At 39.5% G+C, this 21,390-nt stretch overlaps 1 protein-coding gene across 2 annotated transcripts in view; it reads left to right on the top strand.

Moving 5' to 3' along the window:
- Positions 1–606: 606 nt before the first annotated feature.
- The window catches only part of ece2a (endothelin converting enzyme 2a), a 301,837-nt gene continuing 281,053 nt past the window's right edge, over positions 607–21,390 (top strand). The window contains exons 1-2 of one of the 2 annotated variants that reach the window (XM_034183673.1): positions 607–690; positions 10,780–10,942. In XM_034183673.1, the coding sequence (XP_034039564.1) occupies positions 10,783–10,942 (160 nt within the window). In that variant the 5' untranslated portion in view covers positions 607–690; positions 10,780–10,782. Of the gene's footprint in view, positions 750–10,779; positions 10,943–21,390 lie in introns of both variants that reach the window. The other variant, XM_034183672.1, reaches the window with a different exon arrangement.

Raw genomic sequence — 21,390 nt, 5'->3', positions numbered from 1 at the left:
CATTTACACAGTAAAGTATCTGTTAAATCTGTCCAAGAAGGTTTTGTTAGGTGTTTTGTGGCATTTCGTGCTCGCCCGCTACGTTTGCTCACATCCTGTGCATCTCCACGGGGCTAAGCCTCCCCTGTCCTTAAAACCTAGTGACGCCCGTGGTACCATGGTATGAATAATAAATAAAACGGCATTTTTTTACGGTGTAGTTTTGGTGATACGTGCCTGAAAGTGGCGTATTTGTGGTACTGTTGGCTTGCCATACTTCTCATCTTAAAGTCGCAAATGTGATAACGCCACCCTGCTCAAAGTGCCGCTCTTTAAGCTAAGCTAGTGGCGCTCGTGAGAGTGGTGATACGCGTCCCGGGCCGATTGTCATGGTAACCGGTAGACCTGAAATCAGCCAATCAGTGCGCGCGTAGCGTCGCAGCCAAAAATAAAATAAATTATTTTAACATAGACATCAGTGTATTTTTTTCCTTTTTCGCTAAAAGTTTGCCTTTGGGCCTGGGTCACCTCGTCGGTACCTCTGCCCTTTCGTTTGGTTTTTAGTTTCACTTCTGGTTCGTTTCGCTTCTTGCGGTAGCAGTACCCACAATGCCTTGCGCACACTTTGAAAACTGGAACGCGTGTACATATACTTTTTCTTTCCCCGTGAAATTACGAATCTTCTTCGAGCAGCTGTTTAAGAAGAATACCGTAAGTACCTGTACGGAACCATTCGGTGTAGGGTCCGTCACAGTCTGACGTCACGGAAAGTGACGTAAGTTTGCGTGGTTTGAGAGCGTGAACTTTATTTTGTTCCGAAAGAATTGCCGAAAGTTAACCTCTTCCTGAGGGAGTTACAGGTTGAAGGTGCAGCAGGAGCAGTGGTGGGAGGAAATAAATACAGAATCATAGTTATCGAGCTCTTTTAATAATATGAGCATTGCAGAGTATTTAAAGTAAACAAGTAGTACATCGTCTGCGCTGACCCACAGCGACCTAGACAACCGTTGATAAGCTTAGAATTGTAACAAGTAGAAGTAACACTTTTATGCAGTAGGCATTTTCAAAGCACAGTTCAGTCATTTTGACCTTTCAACCCCCAAACCGTTCTGGGGTCAATATACTAAACACACATATCAAGTTTGGTGACAGTTGGGCAGTTAAAAAAGGTTATTGCACTCACAAGATTTGAACAGAGTGCACTCCAGTGACCTTGACCTTTGACTTCTTGATTCCAAAATCAATAGTCTTCTTGGGGTTACCTTGCCTGACATACCACCCATGTTTGGGACAGTCAGGCAATTTGGAAAGCTGGTATTGCTCTTACAAGATTTTAGTAAAGTATGTTCCAGTGAGCTTGCCCTTTGACGTTTTGATCCCCAAATCAGTAAGCTTCTTGGGGTCACCATGCTTGGCACACATGCCTATTTTGGTGACAATTAGACAGTTTAGAAAGGAGTTATTATGCTAACAGTATTTTTTTTTTCCGAGTAACCTTGACCTTTTGACCCCAAAATCCAAAGGCTTCTTGGGACCACTATATGTTCTGCCTGTACCAAGTGTGGTGGTAGTTGGGCTGGTGCAACTCATGTAACATCTAGCACAAGTGAAATGTTGCATGACTGACTGACTGACTGACTGACTTCCCGCACATCATGATGTCTAGACCACTGGCTGCTTTGGGAACAATTTGGAACATCTCATTTTTGTTAAATGTGTATACTTCCCTCCTCATTGATGTTGTGTCATATTAATAAAATAAAGACATTTGTGTTTTTATGAAATCACAATTGTAATTTGGTTCTCACCATTATTTTTGTGAAACACCTGTAAAACATTACAACAGTAAAAGCAAAAATAACAGCAATAAGAATGATTTTGTTGCATCCATGTGCAGCAGTTAAGAGGTTCAGATCTCTTTTGAATTCAAAACCAAACAAATCTGTAAAACAAAATTATTGTCTCTAGTTCACTCAGTCTAAGGTTGTTTCCAAGTATTTGTACATTACATATTACCTCTGTTACTGTTTTGTGCTTGTCCACTAGCTTTAGTATATTTTGGGTATTTACAGCTTATTCTGTTTTCTGGATTTAACCATGCGTGTGCTTATCAAATTGCACACATTTATAAATGTGGATCTTTCAGATGTCCCTGGAGGATCTATGTGTATCGCTGGAATGACTTTGTGTTAAATGGCTGGTTATGTAGGGAGACAATGATGAGGAGTATCACTTACATTGCAAGAGAACGTCAGCTAAAACATTTTGGCCATGTGGCACCTTTCTCTCTGCAAGATTCTGCACACAGGTGTTGAGGACACTATCGGCTGAAGAAAATCAAAAGTCACCCACGTTTCACCTTGTTGCATCAGATGGTTGGTTAGTTTTCAAGAGGTGGTAATGTATCAGTTGCCTGCCTGGTTGGTTGCCATCCCGATCCTGAGAACGTCCTGTCCCATGGTGGATGCAGTGACGCGTGGCACCAGTGCATGCTTCCAGAGCTGACCTGATGGTGTCGTACATGCTCTTAGTTGGTTTTTGACTTTTTGGAGTTGCGGGTACAGGATAAACTAGAGCACCATGCTCATAGAGCGCAAACCTTTGCCAACACTAGTTTCCAATTCCACAAATTTTTACCTTGAAAAAAATTTAAAGGTCAAAGTTCTGTTAGAAGTGGCTTTTTATAAGCTAAAATGTAATACAACATACAGTATAGGTCAAAAGGGCTTTTCATTGTTAAAATCAAATATCCAAAAATCCGCAATATGGATCAGATGTGGATCAGACTTGGTCTATTCATTGAGAGTGCCAGTTTGCACTTCACTGTCACAAATGAGAGTGATTGAGCCACTTTTGATTGAGATACGAGGGCTGTCAATAAAGTATAGGTCCTTTTTATTTTTTTCAAAAACTATATGGATTTCATTCATATGTTTTTACGTCAGACATGCTTGAACCCTCGTGCGCATGCGTGAGTTTTTCCACGCCTGTCGGTGACGTCATTCGCCTGTGAGCACTCCTTGTGGGAGGAGTCGTCCAGCCCCTCGTCGGAATTCCTTTGTCTGAGAAGTTGCTGACAGACTGCCGCTTTGTTTGATCAAAATTTTTTCTAAACCTGTGAGACACATCGAAGTGGACACAGTTCGAAAAATTAAGCTGGTTTTCGGTGAAAATTTTAACGGCTGATGAGAGATTTTGAGGTGATACTGTCACTTTAAGGACTTCCCACGGAGCGAGACGTCCTGCAGCACTCCCAGGCGCCGTCGTCAGCCTGTTTCAAGCTGAAAACCTCCACATTTCAGGCTCTATTGATCCAGGACATCGTGAGAGAACAGAGAAGTTTCAGAAGAAGTCGGTTTCAGCATTTTATCCGGATATTCCACTGTTAAAGGAGATTTTTTTAATGAAAGACGTGCGGACGGGTCCGAGCGTCGGGACGCAGCCGGTGCGGTGCGGCGGCACAGGAAAAACACCTCCGTGTTGATAACCATTTGTAAAATCCAGGCGGCTTTTGATGGCTTTCAGTGGAGTGAGTATATGAGAAATTGTTTAACAGCTGGACATGTTCCAACTTGTCCTTAAGGCTTCCAACAGAGGTGTTTTTCCTGTGGCGGAGCGTCGCAGCGGCTGTGAGCCGACGCTGCAATCCGTCCGCACGTCTTTCATTAAAAAACTCTCCTTCAACAGTGGAATATCCGGATAAAATGCTGAAACCAACTTCTTCTGAAACTTCTCTGTTCTCTCACGACGTCCTGGATCAATAGAGCCTGAAATGTGGAGGTTTTCAGCTTGAAACAGGCTGACGACGGCGCCTGAGAGCGCTGCGCAATGTCCCACTCTGTGGGAAGTCCTTAAAGCGACAGTATCATCACCTCAAAATCTCTCATCAGCCGTTAAAATTTTCACCGAAAACCAGCTTAATTTTTCGAACCGTGTCCACTTCGATGTGTCTCACAGGTTTAGAAAAAATTTTGATCAAACAAAGCGCCAGTCTCTCAGCAACTTCTCAGACAAAGGAATTCCGACGAGGGGTTGGACGACTCCTCCCACAAGGAGTGCTCACAGGCGAATGACGTCACCGACAGGCGTGGAAAAACTCACGCATGCGCACGAGGGTTCAAGCATGTCTGACGTAAAAACATATGAATGAAATCCATATAGTTTTTGAAAAAAATAAAAAAGACCTATACTTTATTGACAGCCCTCGTATAATGCAAAATGTACACCAAATAGGCTTTTCAGCATTGACTGATTGATCATTTATTTTGAGTTTTACAAAATAAGCATTTCTTTGACATCTACATTTACCCACATTGGGTTGAAAAGAACAGGAGATACAAACATACACGCATACATACCCATGCACTTAACCCGAAAAGGGGTGGGATGAAGACGAACTTATTTAATCCCACCCCCAAATACCCATACGTTATTACGACTACCGAGTGTGACCAATATTCCTTTTTTATTACTATGTAATTGATATCATATATTAGTGATGAGTATCTATAATAATAATAATAATAATGATGATAAAAACAATTCCCACCATAATAGACAGTAATAATGACAATAATTATTGTCAATCAAAAATTTTTTTTTTATTTTTTTTATTTCTATTATTACTATTACTACCATTTTTTTTTAATTGCTATTGATATTGCTGGTGTCATTCCTTAAGCCATTTTCATATGTCAATAAATTCCCCACATTTACTCAGAAAATGAATTTAAAAGGACTATTCTTGTGTGTGTCGATGGTAATTCTGTCTCAATATATATATATATATATATATATATATATATATATATATATATATATATATATATATATATCATACATGCGAACATACATACACAAAATACACACATACATCACCTATACACACATGTATACACATAATACATATACATATATACAATTATGCTACATTCATTTTATTTTATTAATTTAATTACCTTAACTTTTTTATTAATTTATCATTATCATTATTATTATTATTATTTTCTTCTTTTTTTTCCCCCTTCCCCTCCTTCCCCATTTGTCATGTGTGTGGTGCATTAAAAGATGCAAAGTATTTTGTAAACCTGCTGCCAGAGAGGGGTCGCCCCCTGACACAGGTCCACCCTTTGCTGAATGTCCTAGGCTCTGCATTAAAAGACAAGGTTTTGGAGTCTGCTGGCAGAAGGGGGAGACCTTTGAGCAACAGATCCCCACTTGCCGACCCTGATCTGGTGATAATGATGTAAGTGATGTAAGAGGGGGAAACAAGGAGGAAAGAAAAGGAAAAGTCTTTTTATGTATAAATAAACTTACATATGTACATATTTATATAAATGTAAACATAAACATACATATATGTATATATACATACATACACACCCACATATACATACATATTATACATACACATATATACATACACACATACACACACGCATACACATATATATACGCATACATATATACATACATACATATACATGTTTCCCCCTCTCTCTAAGTTATTACCATCATCACCATACTTCTATTTGACTAGCATTTCAACTACAGGATCATGATGTATAAAAATAATACTTTTGACCATGGTTACGACACCGGCAATAACAGGTATTATGCAAATATGTTAACATCTATTATATTAACAAACATATAGTAAGATTTTATTATCATTATTATCATTTTTTATAATATAGTTTACAATTATGGCTGTGATATATATATATAATTAAATTGATGTACAGGATAATTCCAGGTATTTTATGAAAGTTTGTGTGTCCTAGCGAGACCCCTTCTATTGCTGACAAGGCAAAAAAGCAAAGGTAAATTAACTAGAAATAAATTAAAAAGACGTGACGATCACACACCTCTCTCCTCATTCATGTATTTCAACAGAACCATTTCTTTGTATCTTTTTTTGAATTGATGGATGTTAGGACATCGCTTGAGCTGAGGTGCCAAACTATTCCACAGCTTAATGCCACACACGGACACACAGAAACTTTTGCTGGTAGTTCTCACTGCCTTGACTTTAAAGTTACCACATCCCCTCAAGTTATAGCTTCCTTCTCTCTGGGTGAAGAGACTCAGAATATTACTGGGTAATGAGTTTTTACTGGCTTTATATAATAATTGTGCAGTGTGAAAATTAACCAGATCTGGCATTTTCAACAATTTGGATTACAAAAATAGACTATTTGTGTGATCAAGATATCCTACCTTATAGATGATTCTTATTGCCCGCTTTTGGATTATACAGAGGGGATGTAGCAAACTTTTGTAATTGTTACCCCAGATTTCTATACAATATGTTAAGTAAGGAGAGATTAAAGAACAATACAATAAATATAATGCATTATGATCCAGAAAATATTTTGCTTTGTACATAATAGAGACATTCTTGGAAACTTTTTTATGTATGTGGCTGATATGAGACTTCCAGCTTAATTTACTATCGATGGTTATCCCTAAATATTTGACTTCTGACACTTTATCTATTTCGACACCGTCTATATTTATTGGTAAATTAGAATTGACATTATGATTTCCAAAAAACATGACTTTAGTCTTTTTTATATTTAGGGATAATTTATTAATATTCAACCAAGTTTTCAGCTTAATTAATTCACTATTTACCACATTAATAAGTTTGCTATAGTTATCACTGGAATAGAATATATTGGTATCATCTGCAAATAATAATAATTTTAATAATTGTGACACATTAAATATGTCATTTATATAAAGATTAAAAAAATGTGGACCCAGTATGGATCCCTGTGGGACCCCACAAGGGATGCCCAAACACCCAGATTTAAATGCACCCATCTGCACAAACTGATGTCTCTCTGTTAAATAGCTTTGAATCCAGTTCCAAGCCACTCCCCTGATACCATATCTTTCCAATTTATTGAGTAGAATTGGGTGATTAAGTGTCAAACGCTTTCTTTAAATCAATGAATATTCCAACTATATAGTTTTTACTAAGGTGTTTGTAATCTCTTCTATTGCTTCAATTATTGCAAGTGAAGTTGACCTACCAGACCTAAACCCATATTGACATTCGTTAATTATGTTATATTTTTCTATAAAGGATCCTAACCTGTTGTTAAAAAGCTTTTCTAAAATTTTGGAAAATTGTGGAAGTAGAGAGACCGGTCTGTAGTTTGTGAAGATATGTTTATTTCCATTTTTGTATAGTGGAATAACTTTTGCCATCTTCATTTTGATCGGGAATGTCCCAGTTTGAAATGACAAGTTACATATATGAGTCAGGGGTTTTGATATGCTTTTGATTATTGTTTTTACTAGCTTCATATCTATGTCATAACAGTCAGTTGATTTTTTATTTTTACATTTATTAACAATATTATTTCGGCTTCACTAACACTGGAGAGAAACATTGTGTTTGGATTGATTTTTATGAGTGATTCCTGCTCCTTGTTACAACCATCGGGAATTTTTGCTGCCAGGTCAGGTCCAATATTAACAAAGAAGTTATTAAAACCATTAACTATGTTATACATATTATAGATGTCCTTGTTCTTATCAATAAAATAATTTGGATAAGAATTACCTCTTACCTTATTTTTGATTATAGTGTTAAGAATTTCCCAGATTCTCTTGGTGTCATTTTTATTATTATTTAATAGATTGGTATAATATAATTTCTTGCTGGCTCTGATTATATTAGTTAGTTTGTTTTTGTCTATAATTTATATCTATGTTCAGATTCTTTTGTCCTTAGTCTAGCAAATTGTCTGTATAATGTATTCTTCTTTTTACAAGCATTTTGTAGACCTTTTGTTAACCATGGACTTTTGGCGACAGTACTGTTTTTGTTGACTTGGCGTATTGGACAATTTATCTCATATAATGAATTGAAAATGTCTAGAAATTTATTGAAGGCACAATCCACATCATTCTCCCTATACACAGTGCGCCAGTCCTGTTTTGTTAAGTCATTATTGAGGTGATCTATTGCTTTTTGGGTTCTTACTCGTTTAAATGCAGAGTATTGGGGTTTTACCTGAAAATTACAATTGGAGTCATACACAGTGAACACAGGAAGATGGTCAGTTATGTCACAAATCAATAAACCACTTATATTTTTAGTTTCTATGTCGTTTGTGAAGATGTTATCTATTAGAGTTGCACTATTCAATGTAATTCTGCTTGGCCTGGTGATAACTGGGTATAAGCTCATGCTGTACATTGTGTTTATAAATTCGTCAGTTGATGTGTGCCTATTGGGGTTTATTAAATCAATGTTATAATCTCCACATATAAATATTTTTTTGTTATTTATTGATGAAAACATTCTGTCCACCCAGTTTGTAAATGTAGCCATATTTGAGCCTGGCGCCCTATATAAACAACTTATAATAATGTTTTTCTTGTTTCCATTATAAATTTCTATTGATATACATTCTAACACATCTTTTATTGTTAACGTCATACTTTCTATTACCTTAAATTTAATATTTTTCCGCACATATATAGCAACACCTCCACCTCCTTTATTCACTCTGTTGATGTAGTTTAGATCATAACCATCCAACTCAAATTGTATTCCTTTTTGCGCATTGAACCACGTTTCTGAAATTGTTATTATACTAAAGGGTTTTGTAAACTGCTGAAGAAATTCTTTGATACTGTTAAAGTTTGTGTACATACTTCTGCTGTTAAAGTGGATAATTAATAATTTACCTTCTGTTTTAACTGTATTATTGTAATCCTATTCCGTATAGTAGTTGCAACATTAAATTCAAATGTCCACATTAATCTGCAATTCGGATCAAATCCAGATCAAACTTTGTCAGGCGATATTGAGTGCCAGTCTGTACCTCCCTTTCAAATATGAGAATGACTGGGGCATGTTTGATTAAAATATAATGTAAAATATACATTAAAATGGGTTTTCAATGTTAAATTTAAATGGCCACAAAATCTGTAATCTGGATCAGATCCAGATCAAACTTTATCAGTTGTCAAAGGACACCATCATACATAAAGTATGAAAGAAATTTGATGTTTTTTGACAAAGTTATCAATTTTTGAAAACTCATTCAATGTTATTGATAGGGATTTTTCCAATATTCTGAGATTTTTACTGAGTTTGCCCTTTGACCTATGACCTTGAAAATTGAATCAGTTCTTGCCTATCATGATATGAATCTTCAGTAAAAATTTCATAATGATGCATCAAAAAATTGTGGGCTCCAGCCTACTCCCAAACAAGCAATCAACAAACAAATGAACAGACAAACAAAAGCAGAGTTAATAAATTTATTTCTGGAGCTGTCTACATCAGTTCCTCATATTGTATAATGAACAAATCACGCTGATCTTATAAACCTAATATTCTTACCGTGTTTCATATATCTTCCTTGCAAATCCTAATCTTCTTGTTGTGTGGGCCGCTGAAGAGGAGGTACTGCTGGCCCACCACCACCAGAGGGCGCCCTGCCTGGAGTGCGGGCTCCAGGCACCAGAGGGCGCCGCCGCCCCACAGGAGCTGCCTCGGTAACAGCTGTCACCCATCACCTGAGACAGCTGACGGCAATTATCACTGGGGTATATCAGCAGGACGGCATCTCCACCTCATCGCCGAGATATCGTTCTACCTGGAAGGTAATAATCTCAGCTGACTGCTTGACAGTAACCTTTGTGATTTTTGTGAGTGATTGCAGACTTTTTTTCTCCAACGAGAGGTGGAGGTAGCTTCCCTGCCGTGCAGGTTGCTGGGTGCAAACGCGCCCACGTTTAATTGTGTTCTTGTTCCTCGCCAGCAGTACCAGGTCCGACACGCGGAGGCAGTGGCCACCTGGGAGTTCGGAACTTGGCGGCTCCAGTATTCCCGGGGTCCTGTGGCGGAGGAAACCGTGTGGTTCCGGTTCTACTTTGGAGAGGCGTCTCCTATCTTCGAGCCTGCCCACACGACACCTTTGTGAATTGAACTTTGTCCATTGTTGTAATTTGTTGTTTTTGTTGTGCACGTTCGCAACAGTAAAGTGTTGTTATTTGACCTATTCCATTGTCCGTTCATTTGCGCCCCCTGTTGTGGGTCCGTGTTCCTACACTTTCCCAACACTTCTGAAACTGACCTTATTGCTTCACAGTCAGTTATCCTGGGCCCATAAAATCAGTCGGTTTTGCAAACCTGCTTTATTTATAAAGTTGCTGCATTTTCCGCTGCAGTTACAGAAGCAGAACAGTGGTGTAGTAGTTGTTTGAGCTGGATATGGTAGTATTATTCATGCATAGTTAATGTGGTCTGGGAGCATGCGGGCAGTTATTGGCGCTGTCATTGTCGATATATCGATTCTGCAACTTCAAAGTAATGAACACGTTCACTTGGAGCTGTTGTTCAACCTGCTGCTGTGCGTTTCCATTAAAACTACTTTCACTTGAAGGAAACCACACCACAAGTATCTGAGTCGAGTGTTCGACATTTAGTGTCGAACCTACCTTGGACATTTATTCACCACTTTTCAAAAAGATTGGCCAAAGAGCAAAACATGAATGTAACTATATGGATAATATCGCATGACAAATGCTTATTGTGGGGAGAATTTCTATTGGGGACATTGATAACAATATGATATGCCACATCCCAACATTGATCATTGAATGTGTGAACTGAATGCTTGTACCACAGTACCCTGACTTGTTATAGGTCTGTGTTGCACTGGGTGCTTTTGAAATTCACAAGTATGATCAGAGTTAAAAGGTATTAAAGGTATTGACATGGTGATGTGCAGTAACTTCATTTTATGTCACGATCTCATTGACATACAGAATATGGAGCATTTGCCAGAAGACAACTCCAGATACAAAGACGTTGACTACTGGGATGAAAGATACAAAACAGAGCAGGGCTATGAATGGTTGGGCAGCTTCTCCAAATTCCAGCATCTTGTTGAAAAGCACATCAAGAAAGATGACTCCATTCTGGTTCTTGGTTAGTAATGCTTTATTTCAATTGAATTACTGTTGTTTTCTGTTTACCTTTGTTTCCTCCAAAGCAAACTATGGCACATTAGTAAAATGTCCAAAGCAAAAATGAATGTTACACAAGTAATTCATTAATTGTGTGACATTTGTGTAATTGTGTTAATATATTTTATGTATGCATTTACGGCTCAGTCTTTTGTGAGGACGCAACACCATATACCAGGAATGTTCTGCTACACTTAGTCCATAAACACTTGGACTTTGGTAGAGTTTGTTATTTTGAATGGTCAGTGGACTCAGTAATTATCTAAGGGCCCCATTCAGACTGGGGTTGGTAGTTCAGCTTGAGTCGGATTCTGATATATATATATATATTGTTTGTCTGATTCGAGGTGGATTTGGAGTGTTTTCTATTCCACTCAACCCAGCGCCTAGAGGTGGGATGAGTGGGATTCACCAAATGCTGAATGCAGATATGGCTGGAATCTGGCTGGCTCTGAGATCATGACGTCAAACGTCCTCACTGTGTGCATGCACCCAAAGTGTCTCTACTGTTGAGACCACAGATTTACTAGATAGAGTCGAGCTGTACAAAAGGCCTGTCCTGAGCGTATTGCAGCCCCGCCATCTTGAAAGGTTAAAGCGCTGCAGTGGTCTCGTGCTGTCAGTGTTAAATGCATGCTGCTGTAATCACTGTGGATTCTCTGGCTGACTTCTCCGTCGTTATTTACATTTAACATGTGAAAACTTGTGCTTAGGTCAATTCAGATATGTAGATTTGATTCCTGAAGTCAAATTTATCATAACTGTTGATGCTGTCTCCCTATAAGGCTGTGAATGGAGCGTAAAGTGGGGCTCATGTCAATAGAAAACTGTCATCATTCATCATGTCATCTGGCTGATTCCTCTTTTTTTTCTCTGTGCTTTGACCGCCAAAGATTAGAACAAAATCATCCTGTGCCGGACCGCATTCCCAGCCGACCGCGCCCATCGCCTGCCGAGGAAGGGTAACCACGTGGAGCGCGTGGGTGCCAGAGTCCCTGCCCACCCGAGCAGCGCTGCTGGCCAGCTCGAGGATCCCAGCGGCCAGACACACGAGCACAGCCGCCAGGTAAATGGGGGCTCTGGCACCCACATGTCCCGCACAGCTGCCCCCCCGCAGGTGGTGTACATGGCCGACTGGAAACTGCAATCCAGCATGGGAGGAGGGAGTCTTCACCTTGGCTCTGGCTTTACCACCTGTTTTCACTTCACTGTCAAAGCACAGAGGGGACAAAAAAGAGAAATCTTGCGCGGTGGCCAGGTGGGCTGGGACTCTGGCACCCATGCGCTCCACGTGGTTGCCATTCCTCAGCAGGCGGTGGGTGCGGTCAGCTGGGGGCTGTTCCAGCAGGAGATGATTTCGTTCTAATCCATCACTGTCAAAGCACAGCGAGAGATAGAAAAAAGGAGGAATCAGCCAGATGACATGACTTATGACATGAGTGTTGTGGGCTGGGGTGTTTGGCTGGCTTGGTTTTTGTTTTCTATTTCTCCCACCAGGTGGTATGCATTCAGGACTGAGTGGCTGAGCATTAGGACCTCACCCTGAACACCTGAGGCTTATCACGTGCAGGTCATCAGGACTCACAGCTGTGGTGTATTTTGTCATAATCAGAGATTGCTACATTTAAACCTTGAATGCACAGTGTGTGATTGCCAGAGACTCGACCTTGTGAGCAGACGTGTGAGATCGGCATCAGGAGAACAATCTCACCATCACGGACGCAGAGACCGCTCCAGGTTTGACGCCACAGTCTGTGAAGGAGGATTGGGTGAGGTCTCAAGCTCTTCAGCACACTTCCTGAGGTAATTTGGTTTTGGTGACTTTTATGAAGTAATGACAGTGGATTTGGTGTCCCTCACACCTTGTATTGAGCTGTCACGTTATGCTAATTGTCTAATCAGCTTCTGCTGCAGTGGAGATTTGAACTGAGTTGTTCTGTGCCTGCAGGGTGAGAAGCTGATGTATAGATTTAAGCCAGGAAGTGTTTGCTGATTGCGTGCACCTTTTGAGTTGTGTCTCTCTGTGTGGAGTTGGACTCACCTCATGTTTTCTTTCTTCACAGACTCGGTTTGTCGCGGCCACCTGGGGGGTGTCGGCGGGGTCCCTGGGTCCGAACTTCTGTGGCTCCGGACCGTTTGCGCTGTTGAGAGCGCGCCGTGTTTCCACCTCACCAGACCGCGGACTTTTTAGTTGTTTAGCACTGCACTCACTGTTATGTTTATTAAATTCTGTTATCCTTTGAACCGTGCTCTGCTTATTTTATGCTGGGTCCTTTCAAACGCTGGGTCGGTGCTCCGACCGCGTCCGAAACATAACAATGAGTTTTCTATTGACACTTTACACTCCATTCGCAGCCTTATAGGGAGAAAGGATCAGTAGTTATGATAAATCTGACTTCAGAAATCGAATTTACAGTAGTGTTCAGAATAATAGTAGTGCTATGTGACTAAAAAGATTAATCCAGGTTTGGAGTATATTTCTTATTGTTACATGGGAAACAAGGTACCAGTAGTTTCAGTAGATTCCCTCAAATCCAACAAGACCAAGCGTTCATGATATGCACACTCTTAAGGCTATGAAATTGAGCTATTAGTAAAAAAAGTAGAAAAGGGGGTGTTCACAATAATAGTAGTGTGGCATTCAGTCAGTGAGTTTGTCAATTTTGTGGAACAAACAGGTGTGAATCCGGTGTCCCCTATTTAAGGATGAAGCCAGCACCTGTTGAACATGCTTTTCTCTTTGAAAGCCTGAGGAAAATGGGACGTTCAAGACATTGTTCAGACGAACAGCGTAGTTTGATTAAAAAGTTGATTGAAGAGGGGAAAACTTATACACAGGTGCAAATAATTATAGGCTGTTCATCTACAGTGATCTCCAATGCTTTAAAATGGGCAAAAAACAAACAAACCCAGAGACGCATGGAAGAAAATGGAAAACAACCATCAAAATGGATAGAAGAATAACCAGAATGGCAAAGGCTCAGCCATTGATCAGCTCCAGGATGATCAAAGACAGTCTGGAGTTACCTGTAAGTGCTGTGACAGAAGACGCCTGTGTGAAGCTAATTTATTTGCAAGAATCCCCCGCAAAGTCCCTCTGTTAAATAAAAGATGTGTAGAAGAGGTTACAGTTTGCCAAAGAACACATCAACTGGCCTAAAGAGAAATGGAGGAATATTTTTTGGACTGATGAGAGTAAAATTGTTCTTTTTGGGTCCAAGGGCCGCAGACAGTTTGTGAGACGACCCCTAAATTCAAGCCACAGTTCACAGTGAAGACAGTGAAGCATGGTGGTGCAAGCATCATGATATGGGCATGTTTCTCCTACTATGGTGTTGGGCCTATATATCGCATACCAGGTATCATGGACCAGTTTGGATATGTCAAAATACTTGAAGAGGTCATGTTGCCTTATGCTGAAGAGGACATGCCCTTGAAATGGGTGTTTCAACAAGACAATGACCCCAAGCACACTAGTAAAGGAGCAAAATCTTGGTTCCAAACCAACAAAATTAATGCTTCGCAGATGTGAAGAAATCATGAAAAACTGTGGTTATACAACTAAATACTAGTTTAGTGATTCACAGGATTGCTAAAAAAGCAGTTTGAACATAATAGTTTTGAATTTGTAGCGTCAACAGCAGATGCTACTATTATTGTGAACACCCCCTTTTCTACTTTTTTTTTTACTAATAGCCCAATTTCATAGCCTTAAGAGTGTGCATATCATGAATGCTTGGTCTTGCTGGATTTGTGAGAATCTACTGAATGTACTGGTACCTTGTTTCCCATGTAACAATAAGAAATATACTCAAAACCTGGATTAATCTTTTGAGTCACATAGCACTACTATTATTCTCAACACTACTGTACATATCTGAATTGACCAAAGCACAAGTTTTCATGTGTTAAATGTAAATAACGGCAGAGAAGTCGGCCAGAGAATCGACAGTGATTACAAGAGCAGAGCATGCATTTTCCACTGACAGCGCGAGACCGCTGTAGCGCTACAACCTTTCAAAATGATCGGCTCAGCGCTCCAGGTCATGTGACCAAAATACCTGTCTATTATGGGATGTCTATGGCTGAGACACTCAATGTAAATGTAGCTGCAACAATGAGAACAGCAAACAGCCTTCTTTCTCTGCGGTGTCTTCTTGCCAAATAAATATGCCGGGTGTGTTCTCTTCCATGTGTCACACACATACCCGTGCTACCACATCTGTATCCAATGACACAGATCGTTGCTCTCACATCGAGATCCAGGAAATTCCTACTGAATTCTTTGCAGTTTCACCAAAGAATTTGACTTTTCACTGGATTATGTTTGGACGTGTGTAGGATGAGCCAGATTTGAAAAACGGGTCTGAACGCTGTCCAGCTACAAATCAATCCGGATTGAATCTTGAACCTAATTGCCAACCCCAGTCTGAACAGGCCTAATATAACTGAAATCTTTTAATGATAAGGATTTATATTTAATAGGTATCAATACTGCACCTTCACGTGATCTCTACATAAACTCTAGTCATATTTTCTAAATTGTACAATTTTCCTTGGTCTCATAACATGTTCTTGTGATTTTTATTATGAAGTGCATTTCTGGAGATATTATTAAATTTCTACAGGTCCCTTTACCATGTGCTACATTTACCTTGAATGTAGCTCAGATCCACTGTCGACACTACACCTCGTCTATCAAGTTGTCGTCTCATACAGCAGTCAATACGGGGGCAGGAAGTCTGCGCTGACTTATGCGAAGCCCCCTCCTCTTCCTGAACAATGGATTAATCTGACTCTTGAAGTCATTTAGTAATGTGGCACATACAGTAGTGTTCAGAATAATAGTAGTGCTTTGTGACTAAAAAGATTAATCCAGGTTTTGAGTATATTTCTTATTGGTACATGGGAAACAAGGTACCAGTAGATTCAGTAGATTCTCACAAATCCAACAAGACCAAGCATTCATGACATGCACACTCTTAAGGCTATGAAATTGGGCTATTATTAAAACAAAAAAAAAAAAAGCCTGAGGAAAATGGGACGTTCAAGACATTGTTCAGAAGAACAGCGTAGTTTGATTAAAAAGTTGATTGGAGAGGGGAAAACATATGCAGGTGTGAAAAATTATAGGCTGTTCACCTACAATGATCTCCAATGCTTTAAAATGGACAAAAAAAAAAAAAAAAAAAAACGAGACGCGTGGAAGAAAATGGAAAACAACCATTAAAATGGATAGAAGAATAACCAGAATGGCAAAGGCTCACCCATTGATCAGCTCCAGGATGATCAAAGACAGTCTGGAGTTACCTGTAAGTGTTGTGACAGTTAGAAGACACTTGTGTGAAGCTAATTTATTTGCAAGAATCCCCCGCAAAGGCCCTCTGTTAAATAAAAGACGTGCAGAAGAGGTTACAATTTGCCAAAGAACACATCAACTGGCCTAAAGAGAAATGGAGGAATATTTTGTGGACTGATGAGAGTAAAATTGTTCTTTTTGGGTCTATGGGCTGCAGACAGTTTGTGAGACGACCCCCAAACTCTGAATTCAAGCCACAGTTCACAGTGAAGACAGTGAAGCATGGTGGTGCAAGCATCATGATATGGGCATGTTTCTCCTACTATGGTGTTGGGCCTATATATCGCATACCAGGTATCATGGACCAGTTTGGATATGTCAAAATACTTGAAGAGGTCATGTTGCCTTATGCTGAAGAGGACATGCCCTTGAAATGGGTGTTTCAACAAGACAATGACCCCAAGCACACTAGTAAAGGAGCAAAATCTTGGTTCCAAACCAACAAAATTAATGCTTCGCAGATGTGAAGAAATCATGAAAAACTGTGGTTATACAACTAAATACTAGTTTAGTGATTCACAGGATTGCTAAAAAAGCAGTTTGAACATAATAGTTTTGAATTTGTAGCGTCAACAGCAGATGCTACTATTATTGTGAACACCCCCTTTTCTACTTTTTTTTTACTAATAGCCCAATTTCATAGCCTTAAGAGTGTGCATATCATGAATGCTTGGTCTTGCTGGATTTGTGAGAATCTACTGAATCTACTGGTACCTTGTTTCCCATGTAACAATAAGAAATATACTCAAAACCTGGATTAATCTTTTGAGTCACATAGCACTACTATTATTCTCAACACTACTGTACATATCTGAATTGACCAAAGCACAAGTTTTCATGTGTTAAATGTAAATAACGGCAGAGAAGTCGGCCAGAGAATCGACAGTGATTACAAGAGCAGAGCATGCATTTTCCACTGACAGCGCGAGACCGCTGTAGCGCTACAACCTTTCAAAATGATTGGCTCAGCGCTCCAGGTCATGTGACCAAAATACCTGTCTATTATGGGATGTCTATGGCTGAGACACTCAATGTAAATGTAGCTGCAACAGTGAGAACAGCAAACAGCCTTCTTTCTCTGCGGTGTCTTCTTGCCAAATAAATATGCCGGGTGTGTTCTCGTCCATGTGTCACACACATACCCGTGCTAACACATCTATATCCAGTGACACAGATCGTTGCTCTCACATCGAGATCCAGGAAATTCCTACTGAATTCTTTGCAGTTTCACCAAAGAATTTGACTTTTCACTGGATTATGTTTGGACATGTGTGTAGGATGAGCCAGATTTGAAAAACGGGTCTGAACGTTGTCCAGCTACAAATCAATCCGGATTGAATCTTGAACCTAATTGCCAACCCCAGTCTGAACAGGCCTAATATAACTGAAATCTTTTAATGATAAGGATTTATATTTAATAGGTATCAATACTGCACCTTCACGTGATCTCTAAATAAACTCTAGTCATATTTTCTAAACTGTACAATTTTCCTTGGTCTCATAACATGTTCTTGTGATTTTTATTATGAAGTGCATTTCTGGAGATGTTATTAAATTTCTACAGGTCCCTTTACCATGTGCTACATTTACCTTGAATTTAGCTCAAATCCACTGTCGACACTACACCTCGTCTATCAAGTTGTCGTCTCGTACAGCAGTCAATACAGGGGCAGGAAGTCTGCGCTGACTTATGCGAAGCCCCCTCCTCTTCCTGAACAATGGATTAATCTGACTCTTGAAGTCATTTAGTAATGTGGCACATACAGTAGTGTTCAGAATAATAGTAGTGCTTTGTGACTAAAAAGATTAATCCAGGTTTTGAGTATATTTCTTATTGGTACATGGGAAACAAGGTACCAGTAGATTCAGTAGATTCTCACAAATCCAACAAGACCAAGCATTCATGATATGCACACTCTTAAGGCTATGAAATTGGGCTATTATTAAAACAAAAAAAAAAGCCTGAGGAAAATGGGACGTTCAAGACATTGTTCAGAAGAACAGCGTAGTTTGATTAAAAAGTTGATTGGAGAGGGGAAAACATATGCAGGTGTGAAAAATTATAGGCTGTTCATCTACAATGATCTCCAATGCTTTAAAATGGACAAAAAAAAAAAAAAAAAAAAAGACGCGTGGAAGAAAATGGAAAACAACCATTAAAATGGATAGAAGAATAACCAGAATGGCAAAGGCTCACCCATTGATCAGCTCCAGGATGATCAAAGACAGTCTGGAGTTACCTGTAAGTGTTGTGACAGTTAGAAGACGCTTGTGTGAAGCTAATTTATTTGCAAGAATCCCCCGCAAAGGCCCTCTGTTAAATAAAAGACGTGCAGAAGAGGTTACAATTTGCCAAAGAACACATCAACTGGCCTAAAGAGAAATGGAGGAATATTTTGTGGACTGATGAGAGTAAAATTGTTCTTTTTGGGTCTATGGGCTGCAGACAGTTTGTGAGACGACCCCCAAACTCTGAATTCAAGCCACAGTTCACAGTGAAGACAGTGAAGCATGGTGGTGCAAGCATCATGATATGGGCATGTTTCTCCTACTATGGTGTTGGGCCTATATATCGCATACCAGGTATCATGGACCAGTTTGGATATGTCAAAATACTTGAAGAGGTCATGTTGCCTTATGCTGAAGAGGACATGCCCTTGAAATGGGTGTTTCGACAAGACAATGACCCCAAGCACACTAGTAAAGGAGCAAAATCTTGGTTCCAAACCAACAAAATTAATGCTTCGCAGATGTGAAGAAATCATGAAAAACTGTGGTTATACAACTAAATACTAGTTTAGTGATTCACAGGATTGCTAAAAAAGCAGTTTGAACATAATAGTTTTGAATTTGTAGCGTCAACAGCAGATGCTACTATTATTGTGAACACCCCCTTTTCTACTTTTTTTTACTAATAGCCCAATTTCATAGCCTTAAGAGTGTGCATATCATGAATGCTTGGTCTTGCTGGATTTGTGAGAATCTACTGAATCTACTGGTACCTTGTTTCCCATGTAACAATAAGAAATATACTCAAAACCTGGATTAATCTTTTGAGTCACATAGCACTACTATTATTCTCAACACTACTGTACATATCTGAATTGACCAAAGCACAAGTTTTCATGTGTTAAATGTAAATAACGGCAGAGAAGTCGGCCAGAGAATCGACAGTGATTACAAGAGCAGAGCATGCATTTTCCACTGACAGCGCGAGACCGCTGTAGCGCTACAACCTTTCAAAATGATCGGCTCAGTGCTCCAGGTCATGTGACCAAAATACCTGTCTATTATGGGATGTCTATGGCTGAGACACTCAATGTAAATGTAGCTGCAACAGTGAGAACAGCAAACAGCCTTCTTTCTCTGCGGTGTCTTCTTGCCAAATAAATATGCCGGGTGTGTTCTCGTCCATGTGTCACACACATACCCGTGCTACCACATCTATATCCAATGACACAGATCATTGCTCTCACATCGAGATCCAGGAAATTCCTACTGAATTCTTTGCAGTTTCACCAAAGAATTTGACTTTTCACTGGATTATGTTTGGACATGTGTGTAGGATGAGCCAGATTTGAAAAACGGGTCTGAACGTTGTCCAGCTACAAATCAATCCGGATTGAATCTTGAACCTAATTGCCAACCCCAGTCTGAACAGGCCTAATATAACTGAAATCTTTTAATGATAAGGATTTATATTTAATAGGTATCAATACTGCACCTTCACGTGATCTCTAAATAAACTCTAGTCATATTTTCTAAACTGTACAATTTTCCTTGGTCTCATAACATGTTCTTGTGATTTTTATTATGAAGTGCATTTCTGGAGATGTTATTAAATTTCTACAGGTCCCTTTACCATGTGCTACATTTACCTTGAATTTAGCTCAAATCCACTGTCGACACTACACCTCGTCTATCAAGTTGTCGTCTCGTACAGCAGTCAATACGGGGGCAGGAAGTCTGCGCTGACTTATGCGAAGCCCCCTCCTCTTCCTGAACAATGGATTAATCTGACTCTTGAAGTCATTTAGTAATGTGGCACATACAGCAGTGTTCAGAATAATAGTAGTGCTTTGTGACTAAAAAGATTAATCCAGGTTTTGAGTATATTTCTTATTGGTACATGGGAAACAAGGTACCAGTAGATTCAGTAGATTCTCACAAATCCAACAAGACCAAGCATTCATGATATGCACACTCTTAAGGCTATGAAATTGGGCTATTATTAAAACAAAAAAAAAAGCCTGAGGAAAATGGGACGTTCAAGACATTGTTCAGAAGAACAGCGTAGTTTGATTAAAAAGTTGATTGGAGAGGGGAAAACATATGCAGGTGTGAAAAATTATAGGCTGTTCATCTACAATGATCTCCAATGCTTTAAAATGGACAAAAAAAAAAAAAAAAACGAGACGCGTGGAAGAAAATGGAAAACAACCATTAAAATGGATAGAAGAATAACCACAATGGCAAAGGCTCACCCATTGATCAGCTCCAGGATGATCAAAGACAGTCTGGAGTTACCTGTAAGTGTTGTGACAGTTAGAAGACGCTTGTGTGAAGCTAATTTATTTGCAAGAATCCCCCGCAAAGGCCCTCTGTTAAATAAAAGACGTGCAGAAGAGGTTACAATTTGCCAAAGAACACATCAACTGGCCTAAAGAGAAATGGAGGAATATTTTGTGGACTGATGAGAGTAAAATTGTTCTTTTTGGGTCTATGGGCCGCAGACAGTTTGTGAGACGACCCCCAAACTCTGAATTCAAGCCACAGTTCACAGTGAAGACAGTGAAGCATGGTGGTGCAAGCATCATGATATAGGCATGTTTCTCCTACTATGGTGTTGGGCCTATATATCGCATACCAGGTATCATGGATCAGTTTGGATATGTCAAAATACTTGAAGAGGTCATGTTGCCTTATGCTGAAGAGGACATGCCCTTGAAATGGATGTTTCAACAAGACAATGACCCCAAGCACAGTAGTAAACAAGCAAAATCTTGGTTCCAAGCCAACAAAATTAATGCCTCGCAGATGTGAAGAAAACA

This window comes from Thalassophryne amazonica, chromosome 12, assembly GCF_902500255.1.
Source record: "Thalassophryne amazonica chromosome 12, fThaAma1.1, whole genome shotgun sequence".
NCBI lineage: Eukaryota > Metazoa > Chordata > Actinopteri > Batrachoidiformes > Batrachoididae > Thalassophryne > Thalassophryne amazonica.
This window is presented reverse-complemented; position numbering and strand designations above follow the sequence as displayed.